General features: G+C 41.2%; 1 protein-coding gene across 1 annotated transcript in view; it reads right to left on the bottom strand.

The window, feature by feature from the left end:
* GALNT10 (polypeptide N-acetylgalactosaminyltransferase 10) overlaps positions 1–12,878 on the bottom strand; it is an 87,328-nt gene extending 74,450 nt beyond the window's left edge. The window contains exon 1 of the mRNA XM_081934957.1: positions 12,487–12,878. Coding sequence (XP_081791083.1) covers positions 12,487–12,702 — 216 coding nt within the window. The 5' untranslated portion in view covers positions 12,703–12,878. The remainder of the gene's footprint in view (positions 1–12,486) is intronic.
* Positions 12,879–21,745: the final 8,867 nt, after the last annotated feature.

Raw genomic sequence — 21,745 nt, 5'->3', positions numbered from 1 at the left:
GAACAATATCAAACAGGACTAGAAATGTATAGCAGCATTAGATTAATTTTTCTTTGTATTCTTGGAACAAAACATAAGAGAAAAAGAATTCCCCAACAGGATAATTGTACATCCTAAGGATGTTATTCCTTAGGCTACCCACAAGGCAGACCCCTTAAGACCATGATGGTGAACCTATGGCACGCAAGCTCTTTGCGGGCACGCGAGCAGTTGCCCAGATCAGCTTCATCGCGCATGCATGTATGCTTCCTGACAGCCAGCTGATTTTCGGGTCATTGCTATGCATGCGGGAGATGAACTCACATGTGGGGGGGATGGCGATTACACACGGATGTGCATGGGTGAGGGAAGCACGGGGGGTGCAGTGCACCCCCCTGCGCCCCATTTTTGGTTCCAGGAGGCTGTAGGGAAGCCTGCTAGACCCAAAACGGGGCATGGGACGGGCGAGTTCACATGCACAGCGGATCTGGGGGAGCATGGGGGGGTCATGCATGCACAGGGAGGGGCACATTGCATTATAGGTGTGGGCATGACTGCTTGCACTGTCACATGTGCCTGCACAATTTTGGCCCACAAGGAGAAAAAAGGTTAGCCATCACTGCTAACAGATTCAGCAGTCACAAATAAATATCTTCATATTAAATTCATGGGCAAGTAGTTATGAAGAACATACTCTAGGCCCGGGATGGCGAACCTATGGCACGGGTGCCACAGGTGGCACGCGGAGCCATTTGTTAGGGCACGTGAGGTGTTACCCTGTCAGCTTCAGTGTGCATGCATGCTCTGGCCAGCTGACTTCGACTTTCTTTTGAGGCTGTTTTTCACCCTCCAGAGGATTCCCATTCACCTGTTTGCTAGAGAAAGTCCAAGAGATGACACTAAAATACAATAAAGCATAATGATGATGATGGTTAAACAAACGATTCATGATTAAATGGCGCATAAAACAAACAAGTCTCCTGTAGGCTCCGGAGGGCAAAAAACAGCCCTGCGGCCAAACCAGAAGTCCATTCCTGAACTTCTAGTTTGCCCATAGGGCCAGTTTTGTTTGCTTTCTGGAGGCTTATGGGAAGCTCCTGAAGCCTCCGGGGAGGCGGGGAGGGGGTATTTTTACCCTCCCTAGGCTCTTAGAAAGCCTCTGGAGCCTGGGGAGGGCAAAAAAAGCACGAAAAAAGCACGGAGGGGGGAACACTGGTTGCGCATGCATGCGCGCAGAGGGGGGAAGCGTGTGCATGTGTGGCACGCCCGCTCACAATCCCTCTGCGTTCCCCCCGCTTTTGGCACGCGAGCCAAAAAAGGTTCGACATCACTGCTCTAGGCACATGTAAAGGCACATGTAAACTATGGAAGAAATAACACTTAACTAATAATAAATGAACATATCTATAACATATTAATCAGATATTACTTTTTCTTCAAACATAATTTTAAAATCCTGAAGTAGTTATCTGCAAAATAAGCAAAGAACCAACAACTGTTATGTGTTTTTCAAAGACGTAAAATCTGAAGAAGCACAACTATTAAAAGTTATAATTTTTGAACTTTCTGCATTATTATTCAACTTTGGAAAAAGGGTAGAAAATTATTTTCAGATTTTTCATATGAATTAGATTACTTCTCTCACTACAAGCAGAACTATATGTTGCATTTTTAATTTAAAAACTTACTTTTTAAACATATTATTGTTTTATTTTTTAATATATTACCATTTAAGCATATTCTTTCTATATATTATTTTATAATGCTGGGCTTGAACTATAATAAAGAATAGAAAACCTGTCTGCAATTTTCTTTCCGTCTATTTGTCAGCAGCATTTTAATTCTTGTATTAGGTTGTTTTTTTTAAAACAACCTTGCTTTGTGGGTTAATTTCAGCCTGAGAATGTACAGATGGTTTCTAATTTACATTGAGTTTTGTGGAAATGTAAGTTTGGAGGCAACTGATAAAGGTCCATTAAATCTCTAGCATTGCAATTGTGGGTAAATTAGAAACATTTCCCTATCAGCAAAGGTATGCAGAATATTCTTCTGACAGCACTTCTGCATACCATTAAAGGATGATAATTAACCCAACACTAATGTTAAAAATCTTCTTTGTCAATTTTTATTTATTCATAATGATGTAAGTCACCTTTCAGGAATAACATAATCTTCTTTTTGTGTTTGAACAATACTCCAAAGATGTTTTGACACTGGCAACTCATTCGTGCAGGATAACTATAATTTATTACTGTGCTCTCCCCCCTCTACACACTGCCCTTTACAGTTTTTAAGTATATTTCCTTTCAGAAATGTCAGGCACTAAGTAGTAGTTTATCTTCTCTGCCAACAAAGTGGAAAAACATCTGGCCCTAAAGCATCCATATGACTTTCTACATGATACGGAAATGTTCTTTAATACTAAATCTCTACAAACAAAAACTGTGAACATAAAATCCTAGAGCTTAGTTCACGTAGTCTTATTGTAATATCCTCTTCAAAATATATTTATAGCCCATTCAAATGTTGCCAAACAACTAGCTTTTAGAAGTGCTTGTTAAAATCCATAAAACAGTTATGTATTAAACATCTGGGGTTAAACCTTATAATGAACACTGAAGCTAGAAGTGCCTACTGTATTCCTTTTTTGAAACTGAATCAAAATCAAATATTTAAAACCAGCTTCATTTACCTCATTGCCACTGCTGTAATTGATTAATAGGATATTAAACATTATCAGCATTGGCCATAAAAGTCCTGTTTCAACCATATATTATTTGGGAAAAAATACAGTGTTAAGAATATTATTATTTAGAGAATGCAAATATAAGTCACAATGGATTTCAGAAGAATAACATAATGAGGAATTAGACATGCACATTTGCAAATGTTGTAGACTTTCATAATTTCTGGAACTGTTGATGCAAGAATTCAGCTTCCCCCCTTCTCTAAATTTCTCCAGAACCCCCTATTCTTTACTATAAGCAAAATTAAATGATATCATATAAAATGCTAAGTAAAAACACAGAAATAAATTCAAATGTAACTTTCTGCCCAGTATAAAAGTCCTAAAAAGCATAAATGTCTTTTACATACTGTATTAAGAGTCTTATCTACATTTAAAAGCTGTCAGATTATTTTAGCTTGTTTTATACTTTAGTAATTTATTTATATTCAGTCAACATGAATTCATTATCATACATACTCACTACTTTTCTACATTTGTTTAGGATTCAGGAAGAATAAATGTAAAACATCACTTTGACTTATACTTTTTTCTTGTCAGTATAAATTTATCTACAACTAGTTGAATAATCAGGAGGTGACATCTGGAACGACAAATTGCTGTTATGAATTGAGTCTTCGTATTAATGTTTCCAGCCAGCAGCCATGCTCTTTCTTTCAAGATCACAGGTAGTCCTTGACGTACCATTTAAGCCATTTAAGTCCAGAGTTACAATGGCTCAGCAAGGTGTTTTATGATCCATAAAGCAATTCTGGCCTTCATAAAACAATCACTCTCTCAGTCATGTGATTGTGATCTGGTACTTGGCAACCTGTTTGGCACTTACTGGTTGCCAAGCACCCCCAGAAAGTCAATAAGGAAGCTGGTAGAGAAAGTTGCAGGGTGCTGCTGCCTGCCAAAGGATTTTCCCTCCCTTCCGTGCATGGGGGAGGAGGGGGGGAAAGTCCTTCATTAGGCTGCAGAAATGAAGCTCAGATCATCAGATCTTCACAAGCATTGCTTCATTTCTTCAGCTCAGTGCAGAGGGTAGAGGAACTCCTGTGGTTGGCCGGACAAACAAAGCAGGGACCTTTGTGATCTCCGCTTCTTTTTTTCAGCCCAGTGCAAGAGGTTCATTTTGTGCCTGGAAGGGAGTTGCGTGTCCACTTTCGGCAGGGCAGCTCTTTTGCCCCATATGCTTAATGACCACAATTGGAAGATCTGGGATTGCAATAGTTGAGCGAAGCCTTACTTGGGCATCTCGCTTAATGACTGCTTTAACAAGCAAGATCCCAATCCTAATTGTGCTCATAAGAACTGTACACTAGTCCTCCGATATATCCCATCAGAGCACTTTAATATTATAGAGTTATTTTAACCAAAATGTCCTTTTTATTGAAAATGCTCAGTCCTTCTTATGCTTTTTTAGGCTCCTCCTACCTAAGACATTTGTTCCTGCAATGCTTTTAGGAAAGCTTTTGTTCCTAAAATACTGCAGTTGTGATAGTGCACTTGGAGCCTGCCCCTTATGTCTAAATGTTCAATGTTGCACACACAAATGGTTGGAACTTGGATAGTTTTCCTGAACCCATCATCCTGTCTTTTTGACCTCCCCATGGACACAGATGTATGTCGCAGGAAAACCTACACTCAATTCAATCTCAGTCTTTGTTACATGGACACAGCAATATTTTCTTAGCAACAGAACTAATTTCCCGTTGCCTTTTCTATCATAGTTACAAGAGAGATACAGGTAGTCCTTAACTTATGACCATAACTTAGCCCAAAATTTCTGTTATTAAATGAGACATTTGTTAAGTGAGTTTTGCCCATTTTACAATCTTTCCTGATGCAGTTGTTAAGTGAATCACTGCAGTTGATAAATTAATAACCCGGTTGCTAAGTGAATCTGGCTTCCCTATTGACTTTGCTTATCAGAAGGGTATAAATGAGGATCAAATGACTCCAGGACACTGCAACCATCATAAAATTGAACCAGTTGTCAAGCATCTGAATTTTGATCATATGATCATGGGAATACTGCAAAGGTCATAACTGTTTGAAAAAAAGCTCATATGGTGCTGTTGTAACTTTGAATGGTCACTAAATGAACTGTTGTAAGTTGAGGACTACCTGTACTTACAAAAACACTAGAAATAGATTCTAGTTTTTTAGTTAACATTTATGTGATTGTGTCAACGATCAGTAGTCAATAATCTTTTTAGATTTTTCATACAATCAATTTGCTAGCTTCATGAAATTTTAGCCATTTTGTTTTTTATTATTTTTATTTATTGAGGAGGAATTTCTTGGTATAATCTTTGGGTATCATAAGCATCTGGCAAATAACTCTGAATGCCAATCCCTGTATACACAGAGTAGTAATTAATTTCATTTTTTCTGAGTAATTCAATGGCATTCAAAATATTTCAGCTAATGCTAACCAAATTGGTCAGTGAGACCAATATTTGTGAAATATTACAGCAACCATGGTGGATTATCTGTTAATCGCTAAAATGATTAGAGACTTAAATGAAAGTCTCACTACTTCTCTATGAATTTGTCCTACATCTAGAGGTATTATTGGAAGTCTTTTTTTTTTTTGATTAACCTATTATACTGTCAGAAAACAAGAAGGCAAAAGGCATTTTCTATTATATTACTCAGATTTTGTAATATTTTTTCTGGAGATGTTTCATCAAATACTGTCCTGGTATTTTGCAGGGGCCAGGTAAAGCCATTGTTTGCATAAACTTCAATTATTTTGCTTCAGCCACACACATTCATAGCAGCTCATATGAACAGATTAAATATTCAGCTTCCAGAAAGCATGGCTCAGATTCTAAGCCAAGACCACCAGTTATAGTTCTTTTGTAGACCAGGAAATTCTTGCAAGAGTGACTTGATCGTCATACAATTGAACTATTTTATGTGGAGTTGCCTTTGAAGATGACTAGAAACTGAAGTTCATGCAGAACAAAGCAGCCACTGTTATTTGAAAAGATTTGCTACTATGTCTATTCTGAGGTTAATGCATCAAGTACCAATAGGCTTTTGGTCCCAATTCAAAATGCTGATCATTTATCTATAAAACACTACAAGGCACACATCTATAAGGACCGTCTTGCCAAATAGGATTCTGCTTATCTTGTCTGGCTAACTAGACATGTTCTACTGGGAATTTGCCTCATTGGTGTAAAAGATATCCAGTTGGTTTCAGTGATATCTCTTCTCTGGAACAGCCCTCAAATTTTGGACTACATTAGTAGCTGTAGAATAGTTGATCCTGACTTTTCTTTCATTTCTAAAGGTACTGAAGATTTTATTTCAATAAGTTAGCATAAATTATTTTTATGTTTATGGCTAATATATCGTTATGTTGTTTTTGTTGTATATTCCTTGTGCATTGCCCAGACTTGTGACTGGGGGAGTATAGAAGTATTAAAAGAAAATAAGCTAGAAGGCCTTTTAAGAAAATAGGGTACTGGAACCATTGCTCAAACCTAAATTAGGATACACAATGGATGTAGCAGACTAAACTATGTTAAATATCATATCACTATATTATTTCAATTTTTAAATACTGTATGTTTTAAGAGTCTGCATGACTTAGTATGCCAAAAGATAACCTTATCAAATGTACTTTTTGAAGTAATTATATTAATTAAGTAATATAAACTGCAAATCTTTATATAATACATACAAAAGCATTTGTTTGAAATAAGCTATATTTTGAGAAAAGTATTACACGATTGGTTGTAGATTTTCATTGAAATTCTTCATAAATTTTATCCAGTAAATACCAAACCTTTCTAAAATAAATCCTGACAAAGCAGATGCAGCAGCAAAAGGGAGAAAAATAATTTATTCAAAAATCCAGGTGCACTCTCTTTTCAAATGTGACTGCACTGACAAGTAGCAAGTACTTTTCTAGTACCAGGACACATTATGCAGAAATGCTTTTATTAATTTGTTCAAACATAAAAAGTTTGATAAGAATATATGAAGCACATCCAAAATCTTCATTCATTGTTCTCTGCTTTTAGGTTTGTGGTAAATCAGTGCCACAAATCTCTATTAAAACTTTTAAATATCTTTTCATATATGGGATAATTATATCCTACAGCACTTTATTTCACTCTTCTTATTTTGATTTTTTTAAGTGGAATTGGCTCAGAGAACAATTACAGTTAGTCCTCAACTTATAAGCAGTCATTTAGTGACCTTTTGAAGTTACCATGGATTCACCCCAAAAGGCACTTATGACCCGGTTTTGAAGTTCTGAAGTCTGCACACCCTGATTTTGGGCATTTGACAATCAGCCCACATTTACTGCCATTTGAGGCGTTCCATGGTTACACAATCTTACCTGCATTTACAGTAAAATATGCCTATTGGCTAAAATGGGTTAATGACTGTAGCATTCACTTAGTGACTGTGGCATTTACTTAATATCTGCCACAAAAAAATCTTAAAATCTGGCCACTTGGTGACCCATTAACAACCAGCATGATTTACAGTCATAATTCCAGGCTCATATAATCCTTCCATATAATAGATGGCAAACCTATGGCATGTGCACCCTCTCTGTGGACACGGGAGCAATTGCCCCAGTTCAGTTCTGCATGCGCACGTACCTCCCACCAGCCAGCTGCTCATTGGGTCTCTGCCATGCATGCGTGGGGTGGAGCATATGTGAGGGGGCTATGCATGCATGCGCAAGGGGCAGGACCTATGCAGGGGGCGTGCTCATATGCGGGGGTTCATGTGCATGCACTGGGGGCAGGGCGCATGCGCAGGGGGTGCTAACACATTGCATTTTGGGAGTTCGGGAACATGCACGCTTTTGGCACTCGGTCAGGAAAAGGTTAGCCATCAAATAGAAAGACAAGTCCTAAAGTATTGCCATAATTTAAATGTTTATTTAAGAAATATTATATGAAAAAATCTGAATGGCCAAATGATGTAACCTAATTCTATCTTGTTCATTAATACTATTACAATTACCACTAGAACCACAAAAAAGTGCTTACAATAACTACCAAGGTAATATATCTGAATTATTTATGATCTTGCACATTCAAGAAAATAATGCACCCTTTAGAAGATATCATTTGTAAATATTGGGATTAACAATCTATGTACCAAAGAAATAAACTTCTCTAATCTAAGATAGCGATGGTGTACCTTTTGGGCTCAGCATGCCTAATTTGATTCTGCTGGCATGACATCACCCCACAAACAAAAGAGAGGCAATTCTCTACATAGTTATTTGAAAAAATAATGTGTGGCACTAGGTATTATATAAAGAAACATAAAATAATTCCAAAAATAAAATAACAAAGCAAAACAAAGTCAGTTTGGAGGGTTTCAAAAATAATTGTTGAATGTTGGGAAATGCTTGCATTGTGTCCCAAAACGTCATGGCATGTGATGTTTGACACACATATCATAGTTTTGACATCACTGGTTCTAGAAAAATAAAAAACAAAACTGTAGATTCTTACTTTTCTTCTGTTGCTGCTGCTTAATTTTGTTAAATTGGAGATTTCGGAAGACTAGAGTGAAAGGATCATCATTAGGAAATCCAGAATGCCAATCATTGCATTTCAAAACATAAATTTTGATACCTTCATAGCTGTAAATCCTAAAAAAGCTCCTACATGGGGATATTTTAAATATATTTATAGAAAGAAAAGATGCTTTTAAAACCTAAAATCAACTTTATAGGTGATCTCTCTGCAAAAAGTGTTAATACAGAGGAATGATATGTTGAAGTACTAAACTTGTTTTTCTTCCTTTATCAATGTGTTCCAATGAGAATAACACTTGTATTATTAGTCTGCATTGCTTGGACCATGCAATTTATGAACTACCATATTTTTGGGAGTATAAGACACACCATTTTCCCTCAAAAAAGAGGCTGAAAATCTAGGTGCATCTTATACACTGAATACAGCATTTTTTGCCTCCCGAAACCCCACCCCTTCACCAAAATGCCCATGCAGAGCCTTTAGGCTTCCAAGAGTGCTCCTGGGGGCTAGGGAGGGCAGAAATGAGCGAAAAATAGGCTAGCCCCCAGGAGCACTCTATAAGCCTCCTAAAGGCTATGCATGCCTTTTTTTTTAAAAAAAAAGGGCCTGTTTTGTGAAAAATGTGCCAGTTTTTGCTCATTTTGGGGGGGCACCCCGCAGGACCACTCTACAAGCCTCCTAAAGGCTATTCATGTCCTTTTATTGGAAAAAGTGGGCCTGTTTTAGCAAAAAATGGGCTGTTTGGGGGAGGTCTGCAGAGTGCAAAACTTTTTTTAAAAAAATTGTCTCTTCAAAATCTTGGTGTGTCTTATACTCTGAAAAATACGGTATAAATATATATTTTAGCAATTATGGTTGGCAAGTGTGTTGCAGGTTTTCAACACTAATTCATTTTTATTTTAATGAAATAATGAAAATGCATTATTATTTAATTATTAATAAATGAGTCAATATAATATCTTTAAAACTGAGTATTCACTACTCGATTACTTTATGCAGGAAATCAATAGATAAATGACAATAACTATTACCATTTTTATCATACAAGAATAGTTTATGTATGTATGTATTTATTTATAAAGAGTTTCTGGTTCCATTTTTTTATTTAATAAGACATGACAAGGAAAGAATATATAGCATATAAATAGTTGGACTTCCCAATCATTTTATTCTTATCTATAGGACTAGGACTAGAACAAAACTGGGCCAGACAGTGCTTATAACTCTACAAAAATTGTGTTGTCCACATTATGCTGGTCCAGAACGTGGCCGCGCGGGCAATTATGGGAGGTATTAGATACTCCCATGTTACACCTTTCCTGCGCGGGCTGCACTGGCTACCTGTGGCTTTTCGGGTGCGTTTCAAGGTGTTGACTATCATCTTTAAAGCGCTCCATGGCACAGGACCTAGCTACCTGCGGGATCGCATCCTGCCCCATACATCCCTACGGTCGATTCGCTCTCAAAGGGAGGGACTCCTCGGGTGCCGTCCACTAGGCAGTGCCAGCGGGCGACGCCCAGGAGTAGGGCCTTCTCTGTGATGGGCCCGACCCTCTGGAATGACCTCCCCCCCCCGATATTAGAATAACGACCGATCTCCGCTCCTTCTGTAAAAAACTTAAGCCCCACCTGTTCAACTTAGCTGGCCTGGCCTAACTGTAGTTTTTGTATCCCTCTAGCCTGTATTTTAAATTTTTAGGGGTAGATTTTTAGGTTGTTTTAATTTTTAACTATACTGTACAGCCTATCACTTAATCTGTTTTATGGGTATTTAAAAATATTTAAGTTTTGTATATTGTTTTATTTGTGGTCTGTACACCGTCCCGAGTCCCTTTGGGGAGAGGGGGCGGTCTATAAATTTAATAAAATTAAAAATTAAATTAAATTAATACTAATTTATCACTGAAATGTCTTATATATGATACATGGTAATCTACATTCTCTTTCTTTCTCCTGATGAGATTCAGAAGGCCCACATCTCTAAGTAAAACTGTTCTTTGTGGATGACAGGTGTTATTTATTAGAAAATGTAGATGCTATTAACTTCTTTAACAATTCTGGGAAGCTCACAAATACAGTAAAATGAACAATCAACATCTATAACTGTTACTTTTATAAAACTATTATCCAGCATTTGGCGTGGAGAAAGAAAAAAGCACTTATACATGAAAGCAGTAATCCTATCAGAAAATTGCAAACCCAGTAGAAAGCCATGTTTACTCACTTCTATTGCAGTTCTAATTTAAAGATATAGCTAGGAAAATGCTTAAAATAAAATTCTGCATACTCATAATCTAAATCTGGAAAAAACAGATTTTTCCTTTTATATCTTAATTTTGCTATCTTCCTCAAATCCAAATGTATATAACAAATGCACTATTTCAATGGCTGCTTCCTTCAGAAAATCATTAGTCCTTCTATTACAGTTTTTAAATATTTTGTAAGGACTGGGTTTTTACTGTCAAAGGCCTGGTTTGAACATTAATACACCATTAATTCTGGTTTTATGCGGATAACATATTAAATGGCACAAACTCACATGTAATATTTTTGCAATTTTTATACTCCTTGCAGTCACACAAGCGATATTGTATGGAAAGGTAAACTGACTTCAAACAAAGCATGCAGATACTCTGCTTAAGGTCAGAACAGAGAATGACAATAAACACTCACACCAGTCTCTCTTTCTCAGAACGTACAAATATAATTCATTAGATTCTGGTTAATTTTACATATAACATTTAGTTTAAAAATTATTTCTTAAAATTTGAAATATTGCATGAAAACAAGAAATAATAAAAGCTTGAGCTTCAATATGAAGTTTAGAATACTGTAGTGCAATGAAATCATGGTGTGTGATCAGTGACACGTCCATAGAAATTTCCAGCACACATTGAATAGCCTTGCTAAAATCCAGCATTCATTAATGTCAATAGTTTCTATATAGTTATACAGTATTTCACTGAATTGTGTCTTGTTAATTTCTGGAAGGCACAAAGAAGAACACCATTAACCTGCTTGTATCATGCAGTATCAGAATGTTTTTAACTACATATAGCATTTAGTTTCGGGAAGAAAAGAGCAGATTCTTGTTTGCTTAAAAAAACCTTGAAGAGTACAGGATTGCAATAACATACTATTTCTGTAACAGTTTCAATATTTAATAAGATAACCCTATCAAATCAATCTGATCTATATGGTTAGTTTTATTCAAAAGTAAATCAAATAATTTTCTTGCAAACTAAATTGGAATAGAATGGCAAAATTAAAAACAAATTATCATGTGTGATGTTATTTCTCAGGTTCCTTATGTCCAGAACTGAAACCCTACATGGGACTTTTAATTGGCTTGTGTGACTTGAACAAAAGAGGCTTTAGGTACAAATGACATACTTAGTTTTGTTCTTCTGATATTTTTGTATAGGGTTATGGTCTCTTTTATTATAAACTTCCCAGCATCATTTTATACAGTGAGATGGGTGTATTGATCTGGTTAATAAATTAAAATAAAACTGACAACCATACCTCAACTAAAAAGAAATAGCAAGGGCATCAAGTACTGTACTATGAGTTTCAAATCCCATATCAGTTCTTTTGGAAAACAAACAAACTGCTCAACAGAAGAGAAAGCCCCAGGGAATCACTATCAAGAGAAGAGGAAGTGAAATTAAAAGGACACTACGATTTCATTCAAAGCCAATGGGGCCGGGAGCGATGCAGTGGGAAATGGCTTTTGGAGACTAATTTGGGGGGGGGGGGATACTGGACACGGGACAGGGGACAGCTGCAAAACCCCTTAATTTCATCCGCATTTATTTGTTTCCTAAAATAAAGGAACTTATCCCGCCACAAATAGTCACCCTGGCCTTTTCTCTCGAAGAGAGAGGAAACCAAGACCTCCAACTATGAAAATGCTCTCTCTCTCTCTGTCTGTCTCTCCCTTCTCTCCTATGGGTCAAATACAAGCTTCCCTGCTTCTTCACATCCCCTCAATTGCCCCCCCCCCCGGTTCATGTCCGCCTCCACCTCTCGGATCCTCCTTCTCTTCTTTCTATTGAGCGGCCGCTCGCTCGCCCCAAGGGAAGCCGGGCGTCCCCTTCCGTCCTTGGCCCACAGAAAGGGCGGAGGAGGGCATAGCGAGTGGTCCGCGTTTTTTGCCGGCCCCCCCTCCCGTCCCTTTTCGGAGCGGAACAAGCCTTTCCTGCAGGAGGGCAGTAGAGGAAAGGCGCCTCGCCGCCACCTTCTCACCTGCGCCTCCTCTCGGGGTGCGGCGGCTGCTCCTGGCGGCGCCCCCCCGCGGGCTCCCCCCGCAGCGCCGGCTCCCGCTCCTCCTCGCCCATCTCCGCCGACGGCATCCAGCTGCCGCTCCCGGTACAGCGCCCAGAGCCCCACGTTGGGGAGGAAGACGAGGGCGGCCAGCGCCAGCCCCACCGCCTGCAGCAGCCGCTTCTGCTTCCGCCGCATCCGAGACGCCGCCTGCGAAAGGGGCTAGCGCGAGCCCAACTTTCCTCCCGCGCTGAAGCCGATGACAGCGACGCTCGAGCCCCGGCGCGAGGCAAACCCAGCCGCCAGCTCAGCCAGTTCCCTCCGTTTGGCAAGGCACTTCCGCTCTGGGGGCGGGCACTCCCACTCCTACCGCGAGCGAGTGAGGAGGGTGGCCGCGCAAAGCCACGCCCACACCTCGAGCTGGACCGCGTACCCTCGCTTAGTAAGCTCGTCGCGGGAGGGGCCACGGGAGCGCGGCGGTCCGCTAGCTTACCACCCCTGTTGCCGGGCTAATGGTACCGGCCGCGCGACTTTTTCCCCTTGGGGGCAGCGAATGAGCTGCCCGACCTAAAGCAAGTCGAAGGGAAGGAAAGGGGGTGGTGATGGTTAAAATTTCATTTTTTAAAACATTGAAATCGATGGAGGTGGGTGAGCGAAGGCGGGTCGATTTCAGCAAAGCCCCGCTTCTCCCCGCGAAGCCACGAAGAAAGAGAGCGAAGGCAGCAAAGAGAGGGGCGCGAAGAAAAAGGGGGCGGGAAGGGGTCGCGTCTTTATCCCCTTTATACCTTGAGGAGAGGAATCGGGGAGGCGGTTTCTACTTTTACAGGGGGGGGGAGGAGGCTGAGTACGCTAACGTGAATAGCGTTGCTGGAGAAAGAATGAAATCCAGGCTTGGATGCTAGGACCAGAGGAGGGTGGTGAAATAAGTTGAATTAAGATCAATCAGCAGAGCTTTTGTGTGTGGAATAATTCCAGCTTTTCAATTTTAGCCCACCCCACCCCCATTAAACTGTGTGCATAGTCTTACAAATATTCACTGCAATATTTCTCTCTTCTCCCCATCCTATTGTTTGGCTGCTAGCTTCCTAGGTGAAGGTTTTCTTCTGCTTTAAATGCGCTTGTTTTCGTGGAATTATTGTAATAACAGGAATTTTATTTTATTTTTATCCAAGTCAGTCTCCTCTCTCGGTGAACTGCCTGGACAAATCCAGGCCGTTTGCTTGCCAAGGTTTTTGGGAAATGGTTTGCTTTTGCCTCCTTCCTAGGGACAAGTGCTTGCATCAAGGTCACTCCAGCTGGCTTTACAACTAGAAATTACAGTCTCCTGGTTTCTAGGTTGATGCTTTAACCCTTCCACCCTACTGATTGTCCCCTAAGATATATAACTGCCTTTCATTCCCATAAAACTCTAATAAAAGAAAAGCCGGTGACTTTGAATTTTAAAAAGTTTTGTAAAATCATGGGGGGGAGGGAATAGCTTCAAGAACACACCCGATGCTGATTTTGATTCCCAAAGCTAAGCAGTGATAAAAATATGTAAAATAAATGTTGTGTAGCTGTCATACTATTGATGTTGCACCAGTCTCTGCTGGGTGTATCTGCAGCACTTGACCATTTTGTCAAACCTCAGAAACCAAACAAAATCAGATCTAGTTAGTACTTGGATAAAGAACACAAGGGAATGCCAGGATTGTAGAATAGATGCAGAAGTCAAAAAGATAACCCAGAAGAAGGGAATGGCAAGCTACTTCCACACAGTTGCCGGTAAAATGCATGTCCGTATAGTCACTAAGGGTTGAATTCAAGTCAGGGTCATCTTTACCCATTAAGTAGTTTAAATTTTTGATTTCTGGCCTAGTTTCTGTAGTAAATTCTATGTAGAACAAACAACTGTTGTCAGTTTTGAAATGCTTTAGTTATTGGAAATCTGCATACTTAAAAAAAATTCAAATTAAGCATTCATTAAACATGAGTGGTTGTATTGATCCTTACAGCTGGATCAGAACTTCTAAGTGACAAGTTTTAGGATTTGTTAACAGATAATTGAGAAACATAACTCATATATGAAGATACTTTCAAATCTATGGCAATCTGCATTTTTCTCTTACTCTTAGATTCTGAGTGAACATGTAAGCTATGTTACAAATATACTGTGTCATTTACTTACAACAGAATACTCAACACAGCAGATAAAATTGTATATTCAAATTTTCTAAAGGATTTTGAAACAAATCTAATAGCTGATTTAAAATTTCAGTCCCAAAGCAGTATAAAAGGCTACTTCATTACACATTTTTCCAAGAATGAGTTGTATAATGATTTAAGGCAGAACTGGTATGAATAATTCATATTTAGTAACAGCAATATAGTTGGCTGGAAGCAAATAAACAATTTTCCCATAGGAATTGAGGAGGAAAAGTATTGCTATACCACAATGTATATTGATATTACTGGATGCATTTAATATGAACTGTGAGGCACCAATAAATAGTATTCTATAGTATGACAAAGATAATAAATATATAAGACATAATCAGCTTTCAGATGAGTAAGATTGACAGTTCAATACTGTATATCTCCAAGGAGGCATAAATCCTATTAAACAGAGTTCTGCTGCCTCTAAGTAGATAGGCCTGACATTGCACTATAATTTGTATAAATTTTCCACAATTACTTTTTCCATTAATTCATTATTGGCATCTGTAGCCTCCTGTGAATGACCATAATTCATACTGATGTTAATTGACCGGCAAATCATTTAAGTATATTTTACCATATTGTGCACAATTGAAATAGGGCAATGTGGCACAAGAATTTGTAATAATCATTTGCTTTCTTTTATCCCATTTGATTAATTTCTTAATTTAAGAAGAAACCACCTACAATGTATAATTGAGAAAAACCAGACTGAGTAACAGCAGTAATGTTAAACTAAGCATTTTAAATAAATGGGTGTCATTACTGCATTGAGAATATCAACTGTATAGTACTTTTCATTCAGTTATGAAATTATATTTTATTGGAATATTGTATTGTCTTTGCTTTCACTGTATCTCTACTCACTATCAAGGGGGAAATATGCATATACTATATGCAACTGTCACGTAATCCACTAGGTGGCAAGCTTCCAGTAAATTCAGAATTAATCAACTCCAACTAAATTATCTAAAAACAACACTCAAATTGCAAAGGCCAGTTACAGCACTCAAATTGGTATAACCTACAATTCACTTTCGTTAGGCTTTTGAGTTTATTGATTTTATTTCATCCAGAAAAAAATGTCACTACTTCTTGGCAGGCTAAAGGGAAGGATCATCACAGATTAAGTCTGAGAATACTACAGTTGAAGACTGTATTGAGTTTAATTTGATTACCGGTGACTGTATATGATTTTTAGTTTTCTACAATATGGATGGGTTTGCATTGCTTTCTTCTCTTTGTGTGGGTGTGTTTTATTTCCTCCGCTCCTTCCGACAGAAACTGAAGACACACCTGTTCCGACTGGCTGGTTTGGCATAATTTTAACGTCTACCTCCTGGCATACACATTCTTACTGGTTTTTAGAGGGATATTGTTTTAAATTTAACTTGATATTTTAAACTTTTGTATTGATTTATTTATTAGCTGTACAGTTTGGCATATTTTACCCTCCTCTTATACATGTATTTATATAGTTATTTCTATGTTTTAATCTGTTGTATTTTAATACGGACTGTACACCGCCCCGAGTCCCTTTCGGGAGAGGGGGCGGTATATAAACGCTAATAATAAATAAATAATAAATAAATTTCCCTCTACACTAGAGCATTGAGGGTATTCCTTGGGTAGTGGTGATGCTTATTTTTTTGTATTGGGATACTGATAAACCAACGGAACATCAAGCATATCAAACTAGATTTGATTTCATTCAACACACAAATGACCAGGCTCAGATTATTTATTAATCATATTTATTAAGTTTATAAATGTATTAATAAAGACATAATTTGAACCAGGTCATTTGTTCCCTGAGTGATATCAAACCTGGTTTGATATATTCAATGATCCATTGGTTTACCATTATCCATACATTCTACTTCAAACACATTATCTGAAGAGTAAGCTCTGTCAGACCTGAAACCAAGAATAACATGTGATTCCAAGCTGAGTTCTTTATTGTTTCATACCTTTAGACAAAATCTTGCCAGATTGAGCATTCCACTATTTGCAGCTACAATATAATCTGTGAACTATTAGGGAGAGAGGGGCTGTTTTCACCTTCTTTCTCTCACGCAATATCTGGTCTAAATTGCCTCTCACTCCATGGAATGCATCTCCTCCCTCCTGGGAATCCACCTCCTTACTACGTTCCATCACATCTGGAAAAAACTGTGATGTTGGGAAAACCAGCAGCAAGGTGGATGGATTCAGTTAGAGTGGCGATGGATGTACCATTAGAAAACCTGAAAGACCAGATCAGGGACAGATTCCTGGAGAAGATCTGTCTGTGTGGTTGTTAGGAGTTGAAAACGACTGGATGGCACATTAAAAAAATCAGTGGTAATGTATATGTAGCCATTGTCTCAGCATGTTATAAGAATCAAGCCAACAAACAATATTTGGGCCTAGTGCGTTATATAAACACATTGACTCTGATTTATTAACCCAGGTATAGTGTTTAGTAAAACCAACTCATTTGGTCTGTTTGTTTTCTTTTGAACATTTCTATATTATCCAGGAAAATATAAAAAAAGTACTTTGACCCTTGGTGTATAATTTGTGCCCTCATCAATTATACAACAATAGAGTAGCATTTAATTTAAATTGTTGTGGAGGTTAATAACAAGACTGTATCAATAATTAACCACTAGAAGCTCCCTTACAAGTGTTTTGCAATGCTAATTTTTTTCTTAATCATTTTCCCTTTTTATTTCTGTGACTCCTATGGTTGTCTCTGAACTCAGCCATGATCTTCCTTTTTTAGTCAGTCCCAGGTTACATTCTTTTCTCAGACACTATCATATTGTATGCTTTGTCCTCTTCCTTTTTTTCTTCCTTCACGTATAATATCCTAAACTGCTACCCAGTACTTGATCTCCTTAAGTCTGTTTCCAAAGAGCCATTTCTTGCCTATCATCTGTGTCTCTCTGTTTCATATAACAATTGCTATCATCTTTCTCCAACGTTGGGTTAACTCGGTGCATGGGTTAACTCAGTCAGTAACCAATAGAACTGAATCTACCAAAGTCATGTCATTGCCTCAAAGGAGTGTCCTCCCGCTTTTTTAGACTCAGTTCGATCCGAACTGGCTGTGCTAACTGCTTTCTCCTCAACTTTAATAGATATTATAATTACCTTTAATTGGATATTTTCTAAATTTCATCTAAATTACATTCAAATTGGAAGGAATCAGGGGATAGCTCTTCAGAGCTAGATCTCTCAATTAGCCCGAGCTTCTTGGAGAAACTCACCAGGGCTTGTTCGAGGCTTCTGTCTCCTGAGCTTACCAGCAATTCAGAGGTTCTCCTGCAAGCAGCACCTCTCAGCAACGGCCGTTGGAGGCCCCGCTCAGCGCTGCTGCCTCTGCTGGCCTCCGGGCCTTTCCTTCGTGCTGCCAAGCCCGCAGCCGTTGCCAAGCGCCACCAAAGCCGCCAGCAGTCGCCAAAGGCTGCCAGCAGCCGAAAAACTGCCGGCGCTGCCGGGAAGCGCAGGGCGCCGCTACATGTCGCTGCCGCCCCTCAGCGCTCCCGCCTCACCGGACCGCCACTGCTGCTCCTCTCGACCTCCGCAGCCTCTCCACAGGACCTTCAATGCCCTCCCTCGTTCTGCGGCCTTGGCTACCTCATGGCGCACGGCCCATAGGCTCTGTAGCCTCAGCGGCCATTTGTTTTGGCATGAAGATATCCAGTGGCCATTTTGGGATCTTCAAGGAGTTGTGAGTAGAAGCCATGGCCTCATCTCCTGCCCCTGAGCCACAAATGCCTCTACCCACCAACGAGACCCCTTCTGCTGGGACCCGCAAATGCAAGCCTGCCCCAGAAGCCTCCCCCACGGAGCCCTCTCCCAAGGCCCCCAGGGAGTCCCATAGGGGTGTAGCCAAGCCACAGGCAAAGGACACTGCCACCCAGGTTCCTCCCACCAAGGCCAAGACCAAACATACTGAATCCCATCTATTTCAAGCCCAGAGGCCTTCTCAGCCTAGTCCTCCTCCTGACTTATCTTCTGATTCGGAGGACGACCTCTCCCCTGCTGCATCCATCATTCAACCTGAGGATGGCAGGAGCTCAGGCGATCTCGCCTGCAGTGGGGATGAATCTGAGCGTGGCAGGAGCATCACTCCGGATGAGGAGCCTCTCTACCAGGAGGAAATTTCCCCTCCTTCCCGCCACCACCTCTTACTCACCTGGTATGGCAGACATGATATCTGAGGCCATTGAACGTGGCCTCGCAGCTGCTCTTAAACATAGTTCTTCTAACCACTCTACTCCACACAGGTCTGCTTCTTCCTCTGGTTCCAGATGCAGGGATGATGATTTCTCAGCTTCGTCATCACATGAGCTCCCTGGCATGTCCAGTCATCCTTCGGTTTTTGGCGAAGAGGAATGTCCGGCTAGAGATTCAGATCTTTTGGAAGATGAGGGTCTTCCCCCTGATCCACTTGCATTTGTCGGTTTGTTCAAACCTGTTGTCTTTCGCTCTCTCTTCTCTTTAAGGACAAGGGGATCGCTGGCATCCCTTCTCCTAAAGCACGTTAAGGAACGGAAGCGGACAAGGCAGACACTACTGACCCCCTCTTCATCCAGCCTAAGGTGGAAAAGGAGGTGATTCTGTCTCCCAGACTCTTCATACACGTGGACCAGAACCAATGGGCATCACCAGGTACAGGTCCCCTCCCCAATACCTTGGACAAGTGCCTGTATAACGTGGGACCAGAACTCACCAAGGCTTTAGAGGTACCTTCTATCGACTCACCTATAATTGGCCTTTCTTCTCCTAACGCAGCCTCAGCAGCTCCTGAGGAGGCTCTTCGCCCCGAAGACAAGAGAATAGAACAAACTCTGGTCAAGAGTCACCAGGCCTCAGCTTGGGCCGTTATGGCGGGTATCTCTGCTTCGTTCTTTAGTCGCTCTGCTCTCTTATGGCTAAGGCAGCTCCAGGCGAGGCTTCCGGCCAGGTATTCTAGGGCTCGCAGGGATATTAACAAAATAAATGCGGCCCTGGAATACACCGCAGATGCTTCCTTGGACGCAGCCCGTTTTGCGTCCAAGGCCATAGCATCCTCCATCTCCACCTGTGGCCTGCTTTGGCTAAAGCAGTGGCAGGCAGAAGCCCATGCCAAGTGGAGGCTAGCCTCCTCTCCCTATTCTTCATCCCTTCTCTTTGGGACCCCATTAGATCCTCTTTTGATAGAGTCCAAGAATAAGCGGAAGGTCTTCCAGCTGGCCATTAAGAAACAAAAGGGCCGCAGCCAATCCTTTTATCGCAGACAGCCCTTTCAGGGTCAGGACGGGGGTTCCTCCAGCTCTCGTCCGCAATGTCAGGCTCCCCCCAGGCAGGGCCCTTCTTTTTCCAACAGGTCAGGCAGAAACAGCCAGAGATTCCAGCCCAGAAGGTCATTCAGGGACAATACCAACCGATCCTACAAGAGGCAGAAGTGACTGCCTGGAGGATCTCCCCATAGGGAGATGTCTGTCGACCTTCGGGGATCGTTGGGACAACATCACCAACGATGCGTGGTCAGGTCCACGATCAGATTCGGCTTCTTTTGGGCTTGTGCTCCAGCCCTCCAAACAACTCCCGTCCCGTGCACCCTATCCAGGGATCTTCAAAAGAGGCTCCTAGTAGAGCAGGCCATCCATCATCTGCTCCTCATTCGGGCCATTCAACCTGTGCCTCCAGGCCAGGTGGGACGGGAGTTCTACTCTCGTCTCTTTATCGTGCCGAAGTCTTTGGGGGGCTGGAGAGCAATCCTCGATCTCAAATTCTTAAATCGATTCATCAGGTACAGGAGGTTCAAAATGCACTCTCTCCTGTCAATCCTAGAGAGAGTGCGCAAACACGATCTCCTCACATCTGTGGACCTCACGGAGGCTTACCTCCACGTACCCATTCACAAACAACACAGACGTTTCCTCCGATTTGTCTATGCAGGCCGTCACTTTCAGTATCGGGCCCTCCCCTTCGGGCTATCATCAGCCCCAAGGGTCTTCACCAAGCTCCTGTCAGTCGTAGCAGCCCACTTATGTGCCAGACCCATTCGGATCTTTTGCTACCTGGACAACATCCTCCAGTTGTCCAGGTCACACAACCAGGCCCTGCAGGATCTTCAAGACACCTTGCAGATACTACAGGAGGTGGGATTCTCCATCAATCAGGAGAAAACCCACCTTGTTCCCACCTCTCGTCTAGTGCACTAGGGAGCCCTCATCAACTCCACTCAGGGGAAGGTCTTCCTGTCTTGAGAACGACAGATCAGCCTCAGGGACTTGGCCTTCGAGGTACAGAGGAGACATCAGGCTCCTCTTCTCCAGCTGTCTCAACTGCTGGGAAAGATGGTCTCTTGCTTCTCCATCGTCCCTTGGGCACGGCTTCACAGCCGCTCCTCCAGTGATTTCTTCTGCCATTCCAGAAGACCAACAGCAGCTGTTCCCTAGCGAAAGTCAGGTTGACTCCAGAGGTATGGACTGGTGGATCTCCCCGGCCATCTCTCAGGGGTCCCTCTTCAGGGAACCTCCTCGTCTCATAGTTACTACGGACGCGAGTTTGATGGGTTGGGGCGCTCACCTGGAGGATCAGATAGCTCAGGGTCTCTGGTCCGACTCTGACCTTTCCCACAGCATGAATTGGCTAGAGTTGAGGGCCATTCATCTAGCTCTCCTTCAGTTCCAATCTTCAGTTTGCAACACACATGTGCTAATTCGGATGGACAATACAACAGCCAAGGTGCATGCCAACCACCAGGGGGGGACGAGAGCAGTTTCCCTCATGGAGTCTGCCTTTCACCTAGGGATCTGGGCAGAAGCCAACCTTCTCTCCCTCCACGCTGAGCACATCTCAGGCTCCAAGAACACCAGAGCAGACTGGTTGAGTTGCACAACAATCAATCCTGCAGAGTGGACCCTCAACCTTTGCATCTTCAAACAGCTGTCGACCAAGTACGGGACCCCGGTGCTAGATCTCTTTGCAACGGCATCCAACAATCAAGTGCCCAGGTACCTGTCTCGCTACACGACACCAGGCACGGAAGGGATGCACCAGGCCT

Source organism: Natrix helvetica (genome assembly GCF_964273705.1).
Source record: "Natrix helvetica genome assembly, chromosome: 1".
Classification (NCBI taxonomy): Eukaryota; Metazoa; Chordata; class Lepidosauria; order Squamata; family Natricidae; genus Natrix; species Natrix helvetica.
Note: the sequence above shows the minus strand (reverse complement) of the source record. Positions and strands in the feature narration are given on the sequence as shown.